This window comes from Gossypium hirsutum, chromosome A06 (assembly GCF_007990345.1).
Source record: "Gossypium hirsutum isolate 1008001.06 chromosome A06, Gossypium_hirsutum_v2.1, whole genome shotgun sequence".
NCBI lineage: Eukaryota > Viridiplantae > Streptophyta > Magnoliopsida > Malvales > Malvaceae > Gossypium > Gossypium hirsutum.
In genome coordinates, this window is record NC_053429.1 from 4,300,824 (window position 1) to 4,319,258 (window position 18,435).

General features: G+C 27.8%; 2 protein-coding genes across 2 annotated transcripts; one reads left to right on the forward strand and one right to left on the reverse strand.

Annotated features, from left to right (window-relative positions):
- The first annotated feature begins 3,625 nt into the window (after nucleotides 1-3,625).
- Nucleotides 3,626-10,245, forward strand: LOC121230334 (protein DETOXIFICATION 27). Its single transcript, XM_041114919.1, has 8 exons — nucleotides 3,626-4,033; nucleotides 4,131-4,672; nucleotides 4,765-4,851; nucleotides 5,664-5,720; nucleotides 7,726-7,964; nucleotides 8,965-9,083; nucleotides 9,691-9,780; nucleotides 9,863-10,245. Exons 1-8 carry the CDS (start codon nucleotides 3,731-3,733, stop codon nucleotides 9,902-9,904), a joined length of 1,479 nt encoding a protein of 492 aa, XP_040970853.1. The 5' UTR covers nucleotides 3,626-3,730; the 3' UTR covers nucleotides 9,905-10,245.
- A 4,150-nt stretch (nucleotides 10,246-14,395) lies between these two features.
- Nucleotides 14,396-15,596, reverse strand: LOC121230335 (putative clathrin assembly protein At4g40080). Its single transcript, XM_041114920.1, has one exon. The coding sequence runs from the start codon at nucleotides 15,529-15,531 to the stop codon at nucleotides 14,530-14,532; it is 1,002 nt and encodes a 333-aa protein (XP_040970854.1). The 5' UTR covers nucleotides 15,532-15,596; the 3' UTR covers nucleotides 14,396-14,529.
- Between the last annotated feature and the right edge of the window lie 2,839 nt (nucleotides 15,597-18,435).

The window sequence follows — 18,435 nt, forward strand, 5'->3', positions numbered from 1 at the left end:
AAAAAAAAAGTCGAACAATTGCAGATCGAGTTCTAGCACAAGTACCCAACACCAAGAGTGAGTTCTTTCCTCTGTTGGATTTACTTTGATACTTGGGGTTTGCTCCTACTAAGAGTGAGTTCTTTCCTTCTTTCTATTTTAATATGGTTTAATAGAGCTATATATCATCTCTTTTTGCATTGTTTGGTATATATCATAGCTTTGATATGGCTTTGTTTGTACCTTTATTATTGTAATTAGAATTACGTGTAAGAGGTGTTTTCTCAATCAGTGTTGCTATTTACTAGCAACCCTATGTATCACGGGGTAGAAAACTAGTTTATATATATACAAGATAGAAAATTATAAGATATAGTACGGTAATTATTCACCTTATTTTTTAATTATATTGAAATTTTAACTCCCGTTCATAAAAATATAATACATTTTATATCTAGTCATTATCAATGATGATTACAATAAATAAATAAATAAATAATATTATTTGCATTTATTGTTTTAAACCAATTAATGTGACGGCAAGTATCATCTTCCATTCAATATTCATAGTGTATGTTACTTGTAAAGCTTACGAAGTCGTTATAAGTTATTTTGATGTCCTTTCCCACCAAATACAAAAAATATGACTATTCTTTCTTGTATTTGTATATTCTATATTAAAAAAAATAAAGGTGTCTTTAAATAAATGATATGTTTATCTGTAATTATTGTAAAAATAGTAATGACGGTGAGATTAATTATTACGACGATGAAATTAAATATTATAACATAAAAAAAAACACTAAACATACTACCCATCCAGAAGGATCTTAAACCTTTCGATATCATCTATCACACCAAATAAACGTTATTTTCACCATTCATTTTTTTTTTCATTTTTTAATTCATTAGGAGAACTCTAACTGTATATATATTCATATAAACTAAATAAAGCATTAATTAAGACATTTAAACAAAATTGTTGATGTCAAACACCTATTCATTAGGCGTGGCACTAGAGGGATAGGCTAGTGTACTTTCTTAAAAATGTAAAATTTAATTTGATTTCTTTTAAATTTAAAAATTTTAAATTAATATATAATAAAATTATATTTTTTCTATTTTAAAATTATAAAATTGTGATTTAATTATTTTAAAAATTATAAAATATTAAGTTTATAGTGAAAAAATTACATTTTAACTTTCATAAAAAAAATTTAATTTAATTTCGACCCTTCCAAAAATATGTATTGACTTCGCCTCTTGCAATGGTCCAGCTCCAATTTAATATAACAATATATATATTAATTTTTGTCTATAGTAAAAGGGAGTACTAAAAATAAGAATTGCTTATGACTTTACTAAATTATCCTTAGCATGTGATTCTTTGATTCTTAATTCATACGTTGTTCATATTTCTTCATAACTATTGGTATCTTTATTTAAATAACAGTTGGTATTTTTCTTCAGGCATTTATATTATCCTTAGATTTTCGCGTAATTTCATATCATTCTTTCTTAAAGTTCATTGTTTACTTGAGAGAATGCAATTTCGCATTCTTGCATCAATCTTTATTCTCTCCCGACTTTAATTTTTAAAATATTTTTATAATTAGTATGTTTTTCATTATACAAATTTCTCTTAAATTTTTGTCATATCAAAAAAAAGGGAGATTGTTAGCTTTAATGTTCCAAGCCTTTTATATAATAACATTTAAGATAAATTTTTATATTATGCTTCCTAAGTCATTTGGTAAAAATATAGTTTAAAATTTTATCAAACATCTTTAAAACATTTTCAAAGACTTGCAAAGTACTCAAAAGTATGTTTCGAATGTGTTTTAACGTATCTAATTATTTTTTGAGTCAATATCAATGTGATTTAAAATTTATTCATTAATTTTTTTTTCCAAACTCATGTTTCATGAGAATTCACAGAGTGAGCAAAACTCGATTAGATTCTAAAAATAGAAAAAATTTGAATTTCTAGTTTATCGAATCGAGTTATTTGAGTCAACTCGAATAAGTAATTCGAATTTTAAGTCCGAATCGAGTTGAATTTTACAATTCGAATAATAGATTGGTGTAAATACCCTTTTATTTCCTGTTAATTTTGAAAACGAATAAATTAATCTCTCTTAACAAAAATTACAAAAAAAAAGGAAAAAATATAATTTTTAAAAATCAAAATTTATTTTTTTTAAAAAATCTAAAGAATATATAAAGAAAGTAGAAATTTTAAAATTTTTCAAAAAAAATAAATTTGAGAGCTAAATAAGTTAATTAATGACTTTGAAAAAATTTATAGTACTAAAATATCTTTTTTTTTATTTTCTTTGAAAAAGTTTTCAATATATATGATTTTAAATTTATGTGCTTAAACATGAAATTAGTTGTACAATATACCATAACAAAATTTTAATTTGACATATTTAATTTTTTAATTTAATTTAAATAAGATTCGACTCAAATCTTATTTTATCTGAATTAATTTAAATTTTTTAAATTAAATTAAAATAATAAAATAAAACTCATCGCTGGAGATTAAAAGCTCACCCTAAGACTTCGGAATTCACACTTTGGAAGTTCAGTCCCACTCAACTTTCCATATTACCTGATGGGTCGGCTTAAAACTGGCCTGAATTGACCAAAGTTTCCATATATAATGATTTTGGCACATGGGTGAAAAAGTAAAAGTAAAAAATGGCATATATACTTATATTTTAGATTTTATTTTTTTAATAACAATTTTCCTTTTTTATTTTATATAAAATATACAAATAAAAAGGTAAAAGTATAAATACAAAAGATTACAAATTTACTTTTTTTTTCTTGAAACAATACTAATATATCACTCTCTATGTTTTCTGCATTTTTACAAAAATATTATTAAAATATAATTATTAACAAAAATATGTTAAAGTAAAAATTATTTACAAAAATAATTATTTTTTACAATGCATATAGATTTTGATTGATATATCGATAACATCACTTAACTCTTTAACCAATCATTAATCAATATTTAAAAAAATATTAGTGTCGTGTCAGGCAATACCCGTATATATTTTTTAAATATTTGTTTTTTACAAGTATACACAATAAAATATGTTTTAAATGGTGCCACCAGCACCACCCTTTTGACTTAAAAATAATTGACACTTGTCATTTTTATGGTGATTTTTTTTGTGGTAGAATTTTTTTTTACTTCAAAAAGATGCTTCTTAACATATTGGCAGCATTCACTTAAAATTTTCTTTTTCTTTTATATAAATATATATTGGTGTCGCCTGATACAATTGTAGCACCAATAAACAATTTTTTTAAAAAAATCGTAATAATTGGTTGATGATTGATCGAAAAATTAGATGGTATCGTTAGTGTATCAGACAACACTTATTTGCACATGAGCAAATAATCTATTTTCGTAAATAATTTTTCTCCAACTCATTTTTATAATTAATTATTATTTACTATTGTTTTTTTAGAAAAAACTTTACATGTTTGTTTTTCGTGTTTCCTTTTATTTATTTATAAATATGTTTCCTTTTATTTATTTCCTAAGTTTGGTATAATGAATAAATGTGTGTAACCTTCTAACCCCAAAAAAATATATATATGTAATCTAAGGGTGCCGTATATGTGTCCAACACTGCTACCATTCATATATTACCTTAAGTATATCCATCTACCATTCTCTCAAGCAAATCTAAGATAGCCCATAGTCTATTATTTTATTTTTGCCTCTCCAATGGATGATACCCATAGGAACAGTGACGAATACCATCAACCTTTACTAACAGAACCAAGTTCAAATGATGAAGCAACTATATTGAGAGATGAAGATGGTGAAGAAGGAAAGGACTTAAGTACAAGGCTATGGATCGAAACAAAGAAGCTATGGGTCATCGTAGGACCTTCAATCATCAGTCGTGTTGCTGGTTACTCCATGAACATTATAACCCAAGCTTTTGCTGGTCACCTTGGTGATGTTGAACTTGCTGCTATTTCAATAGCCAATACGGTCATCGTTGGCTTCAACTTTGGCTTCCTAGTAAATTTTCATTAGATCAAACTTTCTTTTTTGTTCCATTAGTTTTTCTACCATATTTGTCTCTTAACATTAGTTTTTTTTTTTCATTTTACTATAGCTAGGGATGGCGAGTGCTTTAGAAACCCTTTGTGGACAAGCTTTTGGTGCTAAACAATACCACATGTTAGGCATTTACATGCAAAGATCATGGATCGTTTTACTCCTTTGTTGTTTCTTGTTGTTACCCTTTTACGTATTTGCTACCCCCGTTTTAAAGCTATTAGGACAGCCGGACGATGTGGCGGAGATGTCGGGGGTGGCGGCGATTTGGATGATACCTTTGCACTTTAACTTTGCGTTTCAGTTCCCATTACAAAGGTTCTTGCAAAGCCAGTCGAAGACTCTGGTGTTAGCCTATGCCTCGTTTGGTGCTTTAGGGGTGAATGTGTTGACGAGTTGGGTGTTCGTAAACGTGTTGGATTGGGGTGTGATTGGTGCTTCGTTGGCGTTGGATATTTCGTGGTGGGTTGGGTCTTTGGGGCTTTATAGCTACACTGTCCTCGGTGGCTGTCCTTTGTCATGGACCGGGTACTCGATGGAAGCATTTAATGGCTTATGGGAGTTTCTTAAACTCTCTGCTTCCTCTGGAGTCATGCTATGGTACATCAAAACAACATACATATATAAATATGTGTGTATGTATATATATCATCTTATAATTTGTTGGTATTTAATTTCAATCGGAATTGCAGCTTGGAAACTTGGTACTATCGGATTCTGATATTGATGACTGGATACTTGTCAAATGCAACTTTGGCTGTGGATGCCTTATCCGTTTGGTACGTCATTTTTCCTCGTACTTTTATAAGTATATAATAAATAAATATATATATATAACTTTAGGTAGGAACTAGGAAGTCATCCATCGTATAATATGCTACCAAGGTATTACTTTTCAATAATAATTTAGGTTTTTGAATAATTTTTAAATTTTTTCGATCAAATTACAGTCATTCAAGATGATTTCTACCACTTCGGAATTTAATGACAATTTATTCTTAAATTTACTGGGAGGCTATTCAAAACATGTTATTTTAGTAAATAATTTTTAAAGTATAATATTTTGATATTCAAATTTTATTTATATATTATTTATGCATTAAAAAAATTACTGCAAGTGGTATTTATAAATCACACATCAAATAAAATTGTTAATGGATTTTAAAACTTTAATGCTGGTTAATTTTAATGAGTACTCTTACCAATTTTTATGGACTATTAGTTTTTTTTAGGATAAATTATCTAGTTGGTTATCTAACTTTTAGTGTATTATTTTAGTTTTTACCTTTTTTTCACTTTAATCTTTAATTTTTTTTACCTCAATCAATACTTTAAAACGATATTTTTTAAGTGATCAAAATGAAAGAAACTTAAAAATTGAGTAACTAAAATAAAAATGCAAACATAACGTGATATGTATAATTAAACTTTAATAGATATTTTAATATTTAGGTGATTAAAATGAAAAAACGAATCAAATTCGACAAATATACTAATTTCATTATGTGTCTATTGTTTCATAATTTTTCTTGGTTTTTCGTGAATTGGATTTGGGGTCTTGACATTATTTCCCGTTGGTAAATTTTGACAGTATGAGTATCAATGGTTGGGAGCTTATGATTCCTCTGGCTTTCCTGGCTGCTACTGGGTAAGGACTCAAAATCTGTTTTTTATTATTGAATTGAGTAAAGAGGCCAAAATGTTGACCCATTTGAACTTGTATGTGGCACTTCAACTATAAAATAAGTACATTTTGAAAAATGAAAACCGAGTGATCCTTCTTCAATCTTCTATCTTATTCTTTTTAAAAGCAATTTTGTTTTTGCTATATTTCTCTAGGTTTTTTTTGTTCATTTCACTCAAAAAATTTAATATTTATAAAAATGAGATTAATTCAAAAATATTCACCAAAATATCTTAAAATAAACAGTAAAATTAGGTTATGGAAAATAGATGATCAGCACCACTTTTTTTTATTAAAAAAATAATTTTTAGAGTTTGACACTAGATGATTGGTACCATGTATTTTTTTCAAAAAAAATAAATTTGAGTTGTTGGCACACTGATAGCCGGCATCCCTTTATTTTATTAAAAAAATATTTTTTAAGAAAGTGGTGCCTGCCAACAAAGGGCCAAAATCACCAACAACAAAAATTGAAAATATTGCATCATATTTTTTAATTATTATTGCATCACTCACATTATTATTAAATTTAAAAATTAATTTAAAATATATTGAACTACATATTTTATAAAATATGATTGGAAAATTCAATCATGAAAATTCTCAAGGAGGGGTTATGTTATAATATTTCTAAATTTTTTTTGTTGGGTGATTTTGGCCCTTTGTTTGCCAACACCACTTCCGTAAAAAAATATTTTTTTAATCAGATAAAGGGATGCCAGCCATCAATGTGCCAACACCCAATTTTTTTTGAAAAAATACATGGTATCGGTCATCTAGTGTTTTAAAATCCCAAAAATTATTTTTTTAATAAAAAAAGGTGGTGTCGACCATCTATTTCCCATAATTTAATTTTATTAATCATTTCAAGTCATTTTTGTGAATATTTTAAACTAGAGTCATTTTTATAAATATTAATTTTTTTTGAGTAAAATAAGTAAAATATCCTAGAGAAATATAGCAAAAGCAAAATTGTTTTGTCCAAATTATTTGAAAAGAATAAGATAGAAGATTGAAGAAGGGTCACTTGGTTTTCATTTTTCAAAAATGTACTTATTTTTTAGTTGAAGTGCCACATATGAGTTCATAAATTGAAAGGCATATATCCACAAATATATCAACATAAAAGTTAGAAATAAAATAATAAAAAAATTAGTTTCTATAAATCAGATTAAAGAGTAATTTAAAATTTTTATTAAATTTTTATCAGTTTGTACTATTGAAAACTGGTATAACTGACGGAATAATTAAATAATAATATGTGGTGTGCTACGTTTATCTCATGATGATGTATAGAGATAAAGTTTTAACAATAAATTGGGAATAAAATTTTAATAAAAAAAAATAATTTGTTTTTTGATCTAACTAGAAGTGCTCATGGGCTGGGTTGAGTCGTATTCAAGTTGAGCATAAGCTTAATATCAACATACTTTATGCTTGCCCAAGCTTAAAATTAAGCCAAATCTGTTCATATTTGCAAAAGACTAATCCAAATTCATTTTAGGACTGCCCATATTATTTTTAATTTTTTTAAAAATTATTTATATTATATTATTTTAATATTTAATAAAAAATTATATATCTTTTTATTTATTGAAAGTTTTTATATAGTCATCTTAACATTATTTTATTATTTATATTAGAGTAGTTTTATATATTTACTATAGGTTTAATTTTTAAAAATGTGTTCTAAATTACATAATATAAAGTATGATAAACTTAAAAATGAGTCGGGCCAAACTTGGGTCTTGAATGTTTAAACTTGAGATCGGCCCATATTTTAAATAAGTCTAATTTTTTACCCAAGTCTATTTTTTGAGTCTAATATTTTTGTCCAAACTCTTATAAAATTCGAGTGATCCTTCGAACTTAAACGAATAACCTGACTCATAAACAGGTACTTATGTAAATTAATTAACCTATTTTTAAATAATAAAAAAGAGTAAAAATTGGTGACGGGTGTTGACAGAGTAAGGGTGGCAAATGAGCTAGGAGCAGGCAATTGGAAAGGGGCGAAATTTGCTACAAAGGTGTCAATCGTGCAATCGACAATCGTTGGAGTATTCTTCTGTATAATAGTGTTGGTACTTCGTGATAAAGTGGCATTGATATTCACATCCAGCAATGATGTCCTTGAAGAAGTTGATAAGCTGTCTTACCTGTTAGGCGTCACCATTCTACTCAACAGTGTTCAGCCAGTCTTATCAGGTAAAAGGAAAACGGGATAATTTACGTTAGTAGTAATTTATTTCTTTGTTTTCTTTTTCACTCAAATATGAAAAAATTAGAAATTAATTATCCAATTATTAGTAATTAGTCATCTAATTATAAAAAGTTATAAAATCCTCACTCAATTATTTTTAATTTTTTTGGTATTTTTATTTTTACGATTAGTCAGTCGTGATTAAAAAGATAAAATTAAATAGTTAGGTGACAAAAAAATTACTAATACTTGAATGATAATTTTGTAACTTTTCATAATTAAATGATAAAAAAAAGAGAAAAAAACATAATTGAATGACATTTACTGTTGTTTATGCAAAAAAAAAATTCATACTGTAAGGGCATATAAAGGTAAAAGTATCATAAGTAGGGCAGAACAAATTTTTAGGGGGCGGATAAATTTTTTATTTTTTATAGTTTATATCTTTATAATTTGTAAATGATTAAATCGAATTTTTATAATTTTAGGTGGGCTAAAGTATAATTTTACCTTTACTAATTTAAAATTTTTTAAAAAAATTAAGGGCAAAAAGAGTAAATTTACATTTTAAGAGGGGTCAGGGCCCATGTCAGCCCTCCCTGGCTTCGCCCCTGATCATAAGGTCTTTGTACTAAGAGTTGATTGCATTTTATTCGTTCTACTAAAAAAATAGACAAAATAATATTTGTATGTTAGATGAAAGAGTAAACTTATCTTTTTGTTAAAAATTTCATACATTTTTATTGTTGAAAACTAATCTTTGTACTATGTGTAACTCTCTTTGTGAACCACATCAATTTTTAACAGTAGAAATATATATTGATCATATTTGCTCTCTTTGACACAATGCTTAGAACTACTCATAGCCCCTCTCTAATCTATAAATAGGAGGATAATGTGCTTCAGCACACTAAAACTCACGTCCTCCAGTATTAATAATAATATTCATACTAATTGAGTTAAGACTCAATCAGATAATAATTTTTAAGTTGTTGTAAATTGTAGGAGTGGCAATTGGATCAGGGTGGCAAGCAACGGTGGCTTACATAAACTTGGGTTGCTATTATATTATTGGACTCCCTCTTGGGATTTTGATGGGATGGGTTTTCAAGTTGGGTGTCTCGGTAAGGCCCTCTTAACCCTTCCGAGTTCTAAAAACAATTCGACTTAAAATCTCTTTCTTTCTTTTTTTACCATTTATAACACCCTATAGATTGGATTTGAGTTATTTTAGAGTTTAGATCATTTTGAGTTAGGATTATTTTGACTTATAATTTTGGTTTTTTTGGGTAAAGTCATTATGGGTTTAGACCATTTTAAGTTATTATCAATTTGAATTTAAATTACTTGTTCGGGTTAACTTTAGGTTCATATTAATTTTGAACTGAATAATTTTAGATTAAGGTTGTTTTGGTTTGAGTCGCTTTGGGTTTATGTTGAGCTATTATGAGTTTAGATCATTTAGGATTCTTGTCACTTTGGGTACAAATTACTTTTTCAAGTCATTTCAAGTTTTGAATTATTTGAAGTTCTTGTTAATTTAAAAATGGATGTGAATTGTTAACTTTTATGATCAAATTAAATTAGATCAACTATGGGGTTTAGAGTTGGCATCAAAACTGATAAGTGTATATGAGTTGGTATCAAGATTGAGTACAGGTTTAGAGTTTATTTGATTCATGTTTTTGAGTGTGGATCAGAATTGACAACATTTTGTAATGGTAAAACCAGGGAATTTGGGGTGGGATGATCTTTGGAGGAACAGCTATTCAGACAGTGATTTTGGCTATATTCACAATTCGAAGAGATTGGAAAAAGGAGGTTAGAAGCATCATACATTCAAACATTGATTATGGTTCATTTAAAGACAGCTACATTGTCTCATTTATCACTTTGTTTACAGGCTGAAAAGGCTAAGCAGAGAGTTGGAAGGTGGGCGAAGTGATCAAACCACAGCAACCCATAATCAAGGGATCTACTAAATGGCCAAAGAATTTTGCCCATTTTGGGACACCTTAAACTGTCACTCCCAATAAAAATCTGTTAATTGTTTCAAAATAATGTTTAATGTCTTCCATCCCTGTTTAAATATCATAAGCAAAAATGTAGTGTTCACCTGTTTTCTAACTCCAAACACTTTGATTTTTCGCCATTGATGCCAGCAACTTCAACCATTGATTCAGCCAACTATGGCGTATCTGCCATTGGAGTTGTTTCTGATTGGGTTTGAAAATTCTTCTGGATTTATTGGACCAAATTATTACAATTGGGCTCTTCTACTTTGCATGGGTCTGGCTTCTTTTTTTTTTAATTCTTCATGTATGTTGTATAGTCCATGTTCGGGGTTAGGGGTTGTCCCTCTAAAAAATATCGTCCTCCAAGGTTTAAACATGCGTTTTCCCTTGAAAATGTAATGTGACTTACCACTGCACCCAACCATTAGAGCGTTGATTCTAGAGATTTTATAGTTTTAAAAGTAACAAAATATCAATATGCGCTAATTTTTTATTGCTTTTGAAAATTGTTATAAAGAAGTGCTTTTGAAAAGCTTAGTTTAAGACTTCCAATTTGATATTGTTGTTGTGATTAAGAATTGCTTTTAAAAATTTCGGGTTAGAAGAAGTGCTTCTGAAAAGAGCCGTAAAAAAGTGTGGTTTGTTAATTTCAAGTATTTAGTATTACCGTAAAAAAAACGGTGGTTGAAAATTAAAATATCCATTTTAGACATGATGTTAGAAATTAAAACATCCAATCAGAGAATATAGACTAAATCTACCACTATACACATAATATAGAACTGATGATTGAATTTAACCAAACGTACTTAGCTATTACCATTTGGGCTAGGACTAAAATTTTAAAATTTAAAAACTATGGGAACTAAAACTATCCAATTCAAAAAGTACGAAGACTAAACTTGATTAAATTAAAGTATGTGGACTAAATCTATAACTTTTGCAAAGTACAAGAGGTAATAGTAGAATTTAACCGTAAAATAGAAAATGTACTAGTAATTACTAATTAAGTTACCTCTATTGCAATTTACCCAATTAAAAACTATAAGAGTACTTAGGGATTCAGAGACATGAGTATAAATTAAAGAGATGAAAACAAGATAGAAAAAAAGGACAAATGAACTCAAACAATTAATTGCTAACCACTCTAGCTGTATACAATACAATGTAAGTATTGTTTTTTTTAGTAAGATTAAAATAAATAAAATGTTAAAATATGTCGTTACTGTATTTTTTTATAAATTTAAAATTTAGTTTATGTATTTTTTTTAGTAAATGAGTTCTTTTATTTTTCATATTTTAAAATTTAGGTTTAATTGTTAACCTTGTTAAAATTATTTCGTTAAATTTAAGTTCATTATAATGTTAATTTTTTAGTTACGTTGCTACAATGTGAGTATTTTTTTTTATTTTAAAATGTCACACTAACAAATCTAACAAAAAAATAATATTATTAACAGTAGGGAAATAACCTGTGTATGCAACGAATAAGTAAATAAAATAAAATCGACAAGATTGAACACGCAAATTTTATGTAGAAAAACTCGTCAAATGAGGATAAAAAATCACAGGCAAAAGGAGATTTCACTATAATAAAGGAGAGTACAAAAGAAAAAAAGAATCAAAAAGAAAAACCCGAACCCCCGAAATTAAAACCCTTTAAAACAAAAAAAAAAGAATTCTCTCGATCTCAATATTGTTGTTATGTTAAATCTAGAGTAACTAAGGCTTATTTATAGGCTGAAATTCGTAGCATGTATAACTAGAATATCTCTAAGTTAATTAGAGTTTAAGTGGAAAACTAAAATAGAGTTTAATTGAGAGAAGAAAGCCAAAAAAATTGAGGAACATGTTGCCACGTCGTGAGGGGGGCGTCGCGTTGTCAGAAGGAAGGCTCTTTTCTCGTCGTGACACACTGTTTGGCCCGAAAAATGCGAGACATGACTCCATATTAACAATTGGATCTGCATTTTGAAACTTGAAAAGTAAAGAGACTAAAATCCTAAAAATAAAAATACAAAGATTAAATTCTGATTTTGTGAAGAGTTTAGGGACCTGTGGCATATTTTAACCATAAACAAATTACCATTAAAAAGAGAATAAAATAAATATGAGAACGAACACCAAGACCATGCAGGCTAATGCCCAACAATAAGATGAGCTCAAAACTGGAAAGGGTCTTAGTAGTAAGGACCACCAATCACACCTTTTGAGGGATTTTAGGGAATCATAGTTGGACATATCGACCGTTATCACCGCAATTTGATGAGCCAGCACTTCACAACATCAAGCCTTTATAATATCTCCACTTATTTAGCATCCCATAATTGCATGATTTTCTATTAAATTTGAAATTAATTCAAATTAAATTTTTAAATAAGTAGTAAATTCCATCAATATCATTTTCAATTTACAAAATTTAAATTCAAAATTTTACTCATTCAAAAATTTGGATTTGCTTTTTAAAATTAGAATAAATTGAGTAATAAATTGTTTAGAATCGTAATTTTATTGATATGATCCGTGGTTTAACCTTATATGCATTATATGGCAGAACAAATTCTGGGAAGAACTAAAGTTCTAGATTCGATATAAGACAATTTAGTATTTCTTCATTCAGTCTCATCCAATCAAAATGTTTTCCCTTTTTATTGGATGGGTTGTTTTTTTTTTATAAATTATGAAATAAAAAGGGGTTCATTTTATCAATTATTTGATAATTATTAACTACAATCTTAATATTTTTACTACTTTTAGTACTAGTATCGACCTAGGACTAAATATCGATCTTATTTCTAAGACAAAAATGAAGATTTCTCCAATTAGAAAACTTTCTGTGCAATAAATTCCTCATAGTATATCGCCTTCTCTTAAATGTTTTACGTTCGTGATAATTTCTCTAATCTAAATATTTGTATATGTCTATTTAGTAATGAGTTTGAAATTCTTGAAATATTTTTGAATTTGAAAAAACTATTTTTTTTACTTTTCTAATATATATTATATACTTCTAATTCTTAAATCCATGTTAGTAAACGAAAAAAAATCTAAAACAATTGTCAATTCAAATGTATTTTTGACCTGATTCAACCGATCCGTACTAATTTTTTAGTCAACTAGTTCAACCTTTTTCTCTAGACAGGTGTATTGGCCAATTCTAGGTTCAACTAGTCTATTCGTTGAATCCCACAACCTTGGAATTAATTACAAATGCAAAGCTCAATGTGTTTTAAATCAAAACTAGTTTGATTAAAAAATTATTAAAATAAAAAAAAATCGATTTAACTGCCAGTTTAGCCGATTCATATTAATTCCCAATCTAATTGATTCAAAATTATTTTTCAAATTGATATCGTAATCGATTTCTTATCTAACCAATTAATCTAATCTAATTCAAATAACTACGTCAAAACTGTAATAATAGACTATGGCGGAGTCGCATAGCCCATTGTAATTGACCCCACAAAGAAAAATATTATATTTCCTAAAAAATACTTATAAAAAATTATATAATTGATACATTCATCCCACAAAAATTGAAAATGCTTGTGAAAATTTTTAAAAAGTAATTATTTTATAAAACAATTTTTTATATAAAAAATAAATTAAATTTTCTTCATTAGTAATTCTTTAATTTTCATTCAAAACATTACTTTTCTCTCAAATTTCTCTTGTTTTCTCGTATTTTCTTTAGAATTTTTTAAAAATAGGTGTTCAATTTTTCGATTACTTTCAAGTTGGTATTTCTAATTTGGTAACAACTATTTTTTCTTTTCAAGCTTTATTGATTAAATCCCTAAAAAATTAAGAGTGTAGCTTTTCTTGTGATAGATTAAAAATTTTATGCAAGATTTAATTTTTTATTTATTAAATGATTTTAGGATTTTGATTTTGTATAATATTCATAATATTGTAATTGGGTAATAATTTTTAAATGTTGATTAATAAAAACCCTTAAATAAATTGGGATCGGTTGTATGAATAATCTTTAATTTTTTGAATATTAATTAAAAATTAACATTTTTATTTAGAATTTGTTATTTATTGCGTGATTATTGTGAAAATTGATATATTGTATTATCATGTCATCAAAAAATACTTAAATAATTTTTATTTTTTATAAATAACAATTACTAATTATATGCTAGCTTCGTGAGTAAGAACAGAAAACTATTTTAAAAGAAAGTTTACTAGTGGTCGGAGAAGAACAATAAGATAAAAAAATATTAAGCATTAATTTATATGATTATTATAAACGTTTTAATTTTTAAAAAAATTGATCCCACTATCTAAATTTTTTTTATTCCATTCCTGATAGTAAATATTTTTATCAACATTGCAATCACTCGAGTTGAAACCCTAAAAATGATATTATTAGAAAATATTAATTTTCAAAAATATATTAATTGTAAGAAAAAGAATATTCATAAACTGGAAGGCCACGTGGATATTAAAAAGAACTTTACAATAATTAAAAGAACCTCAAATGATTATGTACACCATTCAAAGAGAAAGTTACAAACAACGGCTAAAAACAGTTTAGGAAGTGACTCGGTCAAAACTCAACCCACCGCCCACTAGGCGCCAACCGAAACAACTGGCTAAACCGAGTCAAATTGTTCGACTCATTGTCCGCCGTTGCAACCACCACCATTTTCCCTTTATTCTCCTTCTTTTCAATCGCCGCCACAAGGTTCGCCTTCGTCTCCTTTATCAAACCCCACAAATCATCGTTCCTGTTCCTGTTCACCAACAACACAGCTATCCTGTCCTTGCAACCCTCGAACCTGTTTATACAACTCAGGAACTCAGTACACTCACTCCAACTCAAACTCGCCATCCTCGCTCCGAGTTCCGTGACTCGGACGAAGATTTCACGTTGTACTGATCTATAATCTTCGCTAACCAATCTCACAATCTCGTGTACCAAGCTCTTCCGTTGAAGATAAAGTGAATCGGCCGGTACATTACCCAAATGATCGGCAAAATTAACAAGAACATCAAGTTCCTTTAGTAAATCCGAGTTCAAAAACCCTATGATTTCGTTCTTGGATCGTGGTGAGTTAAGGTGATAACCCAAGATCCTCGAGACCATCAAATTTTGTTCCAAGATTCCGGCGTACCATCGGACCCATGCCGACATGTCGCATGTCTCTGAATCGGAACCGTCTCGGAACGTCGATAAGTTGAGAAAATTCCGGCCACCGGAAGAAGGGTAAACCGCGAGCTGATCTTTCAAGATGAAGGAACCTTTGTTTATTATGTTATGGATTGTGTAGAGACATTTGACAGCGACCGATGAATCTTTGGTGCGGTGTAGACGGTCCATGACGGCTTGTATACAAGTGCATGCTGTGAAACGTGAGCCATGACCAAGGCCTATAACGGCTGCGATTCGGTGATCTGATGGGGGAACAGAGGAGCCGTGGGTGGTGGCTCGTAGAATGACGCGACGAGTGGAAGCTTTGTGGCGCTTCGTTGATAAAGTTGTTTTGACAAATGAACCCTTGTCTTTTAAAATTCCGGAGACGATTCTAAGCCTTTTGTGATACCCCATTGAAACAACACTTGAAAATATACAGAGTTGAAGGAAGAAGAAAGGAAAAGAACACAGTTCATGTCGATTTCTTACGACAAGCTATAAATACTTCAAAAAGACACGGCAAAAGAAAAAGAGTTAAAATCTGCTGGTAGACCCTGTACTTGTATAGAATTTTCAATTTGGTCCATGTACTTTAAAAATTAAAAATTCAATCCTCTTATTTTTTTTCAATTTAAAAATTAAATCTATCAATTTAACATCTTTATTTTCTATTAATCATATGCCACGTCATATGTGGGCAGCTTAATCAAAATTTTAAATCGACAAATTTTGATAGAAAATATTTACGATTTTAATAATAGGATTGAGTTTTTTAAATCAAAATAATAGAAAGACTTATTTTTTAACTTTTTTTAAGTACAAAGAATAACAACATATTTTAATTTAACCGGTAAAATATATGATTAATTAAAATAAAGGTAAACTACTAAAATAGTCACTTTTGTTTCTCTTGGGTTACATTTTAGTTATTTGTGTTTGAAATGTTACGTTTTAGTCACTTACGTTATCGTGTTGTAACATTTTAGTTACTGAGAATTAATTGTCGTTAACAATGTAACGGTAAGTTGACGTGACACGTTAAATCATCGTTTCAAAAAAGGAAAGTTAAAAGAGCATAAAAGAAAAAAAAAACATAAATTGCTCAAAACGAAAAAGAATGTGGGGACCAATTATATAATTTAACCTAAAAATTTTGCTTGAAATGATGATTTAACGAGTTATGCCAGCTTATCGTTACACCATTAACAACAATTAATGATTCAGTGACTAAAATGTTACAACATGTTAACGTGACTGAATAAAACATAACATTTCAAATATAAGTGACTAAAATGTAATTTGAGGAAAATAAAAGTGACTATTTTGATAGTTTATTGCTAAAATAAATTTTCTTTGAAAAGTTAATTAATTAATTAATTAAATTACAAAAGTAGGGGGTTTATTTCGTCAACTTCCCACGTTTTTTTTTTTGCTACGGGGATTATTTTGAGAAATTTGACTAGTAATAGGGATGGCCGTGTTAGAAAATGACATTCCATATAATATAATTAATTAATTGTGGAGAATAAAAGAAGAAATTTCCCTTAAAACGAGTGTTCTAGTAATTACTATATCAATTAGGACCAAGTCTATGATTAAAGACGTAAATTCTCAAGTTGACATTGTTCGGGATTGGACTCAAGCGCTCATATCTATAATTTAATATTTTTTGTCATTAGATTAAAAGGTTGTTGATTGAATTTTAATTTTATCGATGTCATTTTATTGTAATTTTTTGGAGTGTATGGGTTTAAGATGCATATTCTTCTTCTAATTTGATTAGTTAATAAATCAGGAGGGGTTGTGGAGAGTTTAAAAAATGTGGGGAGAAAAAACTAGATTTATGACACGTTCACAATGTGGGTGAAAAAAAATTCCTAACAAATATATTTATTAAAACTTTACATAAAAATTAAATTGATGTTTGGATATAACGATAAAGTTAATTGACTATCATGCATAATGTTTTGAGTTCAAATCTTCAATGATATACTATATAAAAAGATAAAATTATCCTTATAAAAATACAACGTAATTGTATATGAGATGGTACTTTAGTAATTTCATTATTGAGTTAGTATTCAGTTGACTCTAAACTTGATCATGGGGTGGGCCACTCGTCCAGGCTTAAAGGCCTGCCTGAAAAGTAGGAGGGTTTGAGTAAAATATATGCCCAAACAATGAGTTTAGAAAAAAAAATAAGGCTCATTTAGAAAATAAATTAGGCCTTAGGCAAGACTTTTTGGCCCGACCCGAATTTGACAAAAAATTTCTACTGCTTTTTGCTGTTGTTTACTATTGTTATGTTATTGTTTTGCTATCATTTCACTATGATATTGCTACTATTTTGTTGTTATTGTTTAAATATTGTATAATTCTTATTTTATTGTTAATTTTGCTATTATTTTAAAGGCATTTGTTTGTTAAGTTGCAACCATGTTAGTGTTATTTAAGTATAAATACTTTTTTTATATATATATGTATTTTCAATTTGTTGGGAAACATTTATCTTAATGTTTTTAGTCTATTTGATGTATTATATATTTTTATAAAAAAACAATCTAAAAAAAGTAATGCAAGCGGGCCAAGCTTGGGTTTAATATTTTTTACCTAGGTCAGACTTTGACAAAATTTTAAGACTATTTTTCGGGTCAAATTAGGCTCGAGCCTAAAAAAATAAACGAGCAAACTAAAATGACATTTTTTTAATGATTACAAATATTATTCTCAATTACAAATATAAACAATACATATTTAAATAATTATAACCTTATCTTTAAATTCGTATAAAAATAAATTTAGATAAAACCTATACATCCACATGATTTACATAAGTGATATTCAGCCATCAAAATTGTCAAAATATCAATATTTAAACTAAGCCCTTATTAAATTTTTTATTAAAATCTTAAATTATTTTTTTACTAGAATTTGGTCAACAAAAATGTTTTTTTTTTCTAATAAACTTTTATTTATTTTCGAAGAAATTAATCCATCCTATGAAATATTTCTTTTGTTGAATTTTTTTCACATACTAGTATTTTATCCTATATATTTGAAAATATTTTAAATTAATTTAAATGATTTGAATATTCAAAAATTCTAATAAAATAATTGGACCTATAATCACATTTAACTTTTTTTTAAGTAAGAATCAGAGAGAATCAATTACAACCACAAACAAACAATAAAAATTGATTATCTAATCGAATCTTATAAAAAAATTAACAAAAATTATATAAAAATTCGGGATGAATCGAAAACTTTTTCATTAAGCAAATTTAGCTTTAGGATAATGATTAGGGGAAAAATATCATT

Excerpts from the sequence above, each read along its gene's own strand:
- LOC121230334 (XM_041114919.1), top strand. The coding sequence starts at position 3,731 with ATGGATGATACCCATAGGAACAGTGACGAATACCATCAACCTTTACTA. Across the intron at positions 5,721-7,725 it reads GCTTTCCTGGCTGCTACTGG|AGTAAGGGTGGCAAATGAGC; the intron begins GTAAGGACTCAA and ends GGGTGTTGACAG. Across the intron at positions 9,781-9,862 it reads GAAGAGATTGGAAAAAGGAG|GCTGAAAAGGCTAAGCAGAG; the intron begins GTTAGAAGCATC and ends CTTTGTTTACAG.
- LOC121230335 (XM_041114920.1), bottom strand. The coding sequence starts at position 15,531 with ATGGGGTATCACAAAAGGCTTAGAATCGTCTCCGGAATTTTAAAAGAC.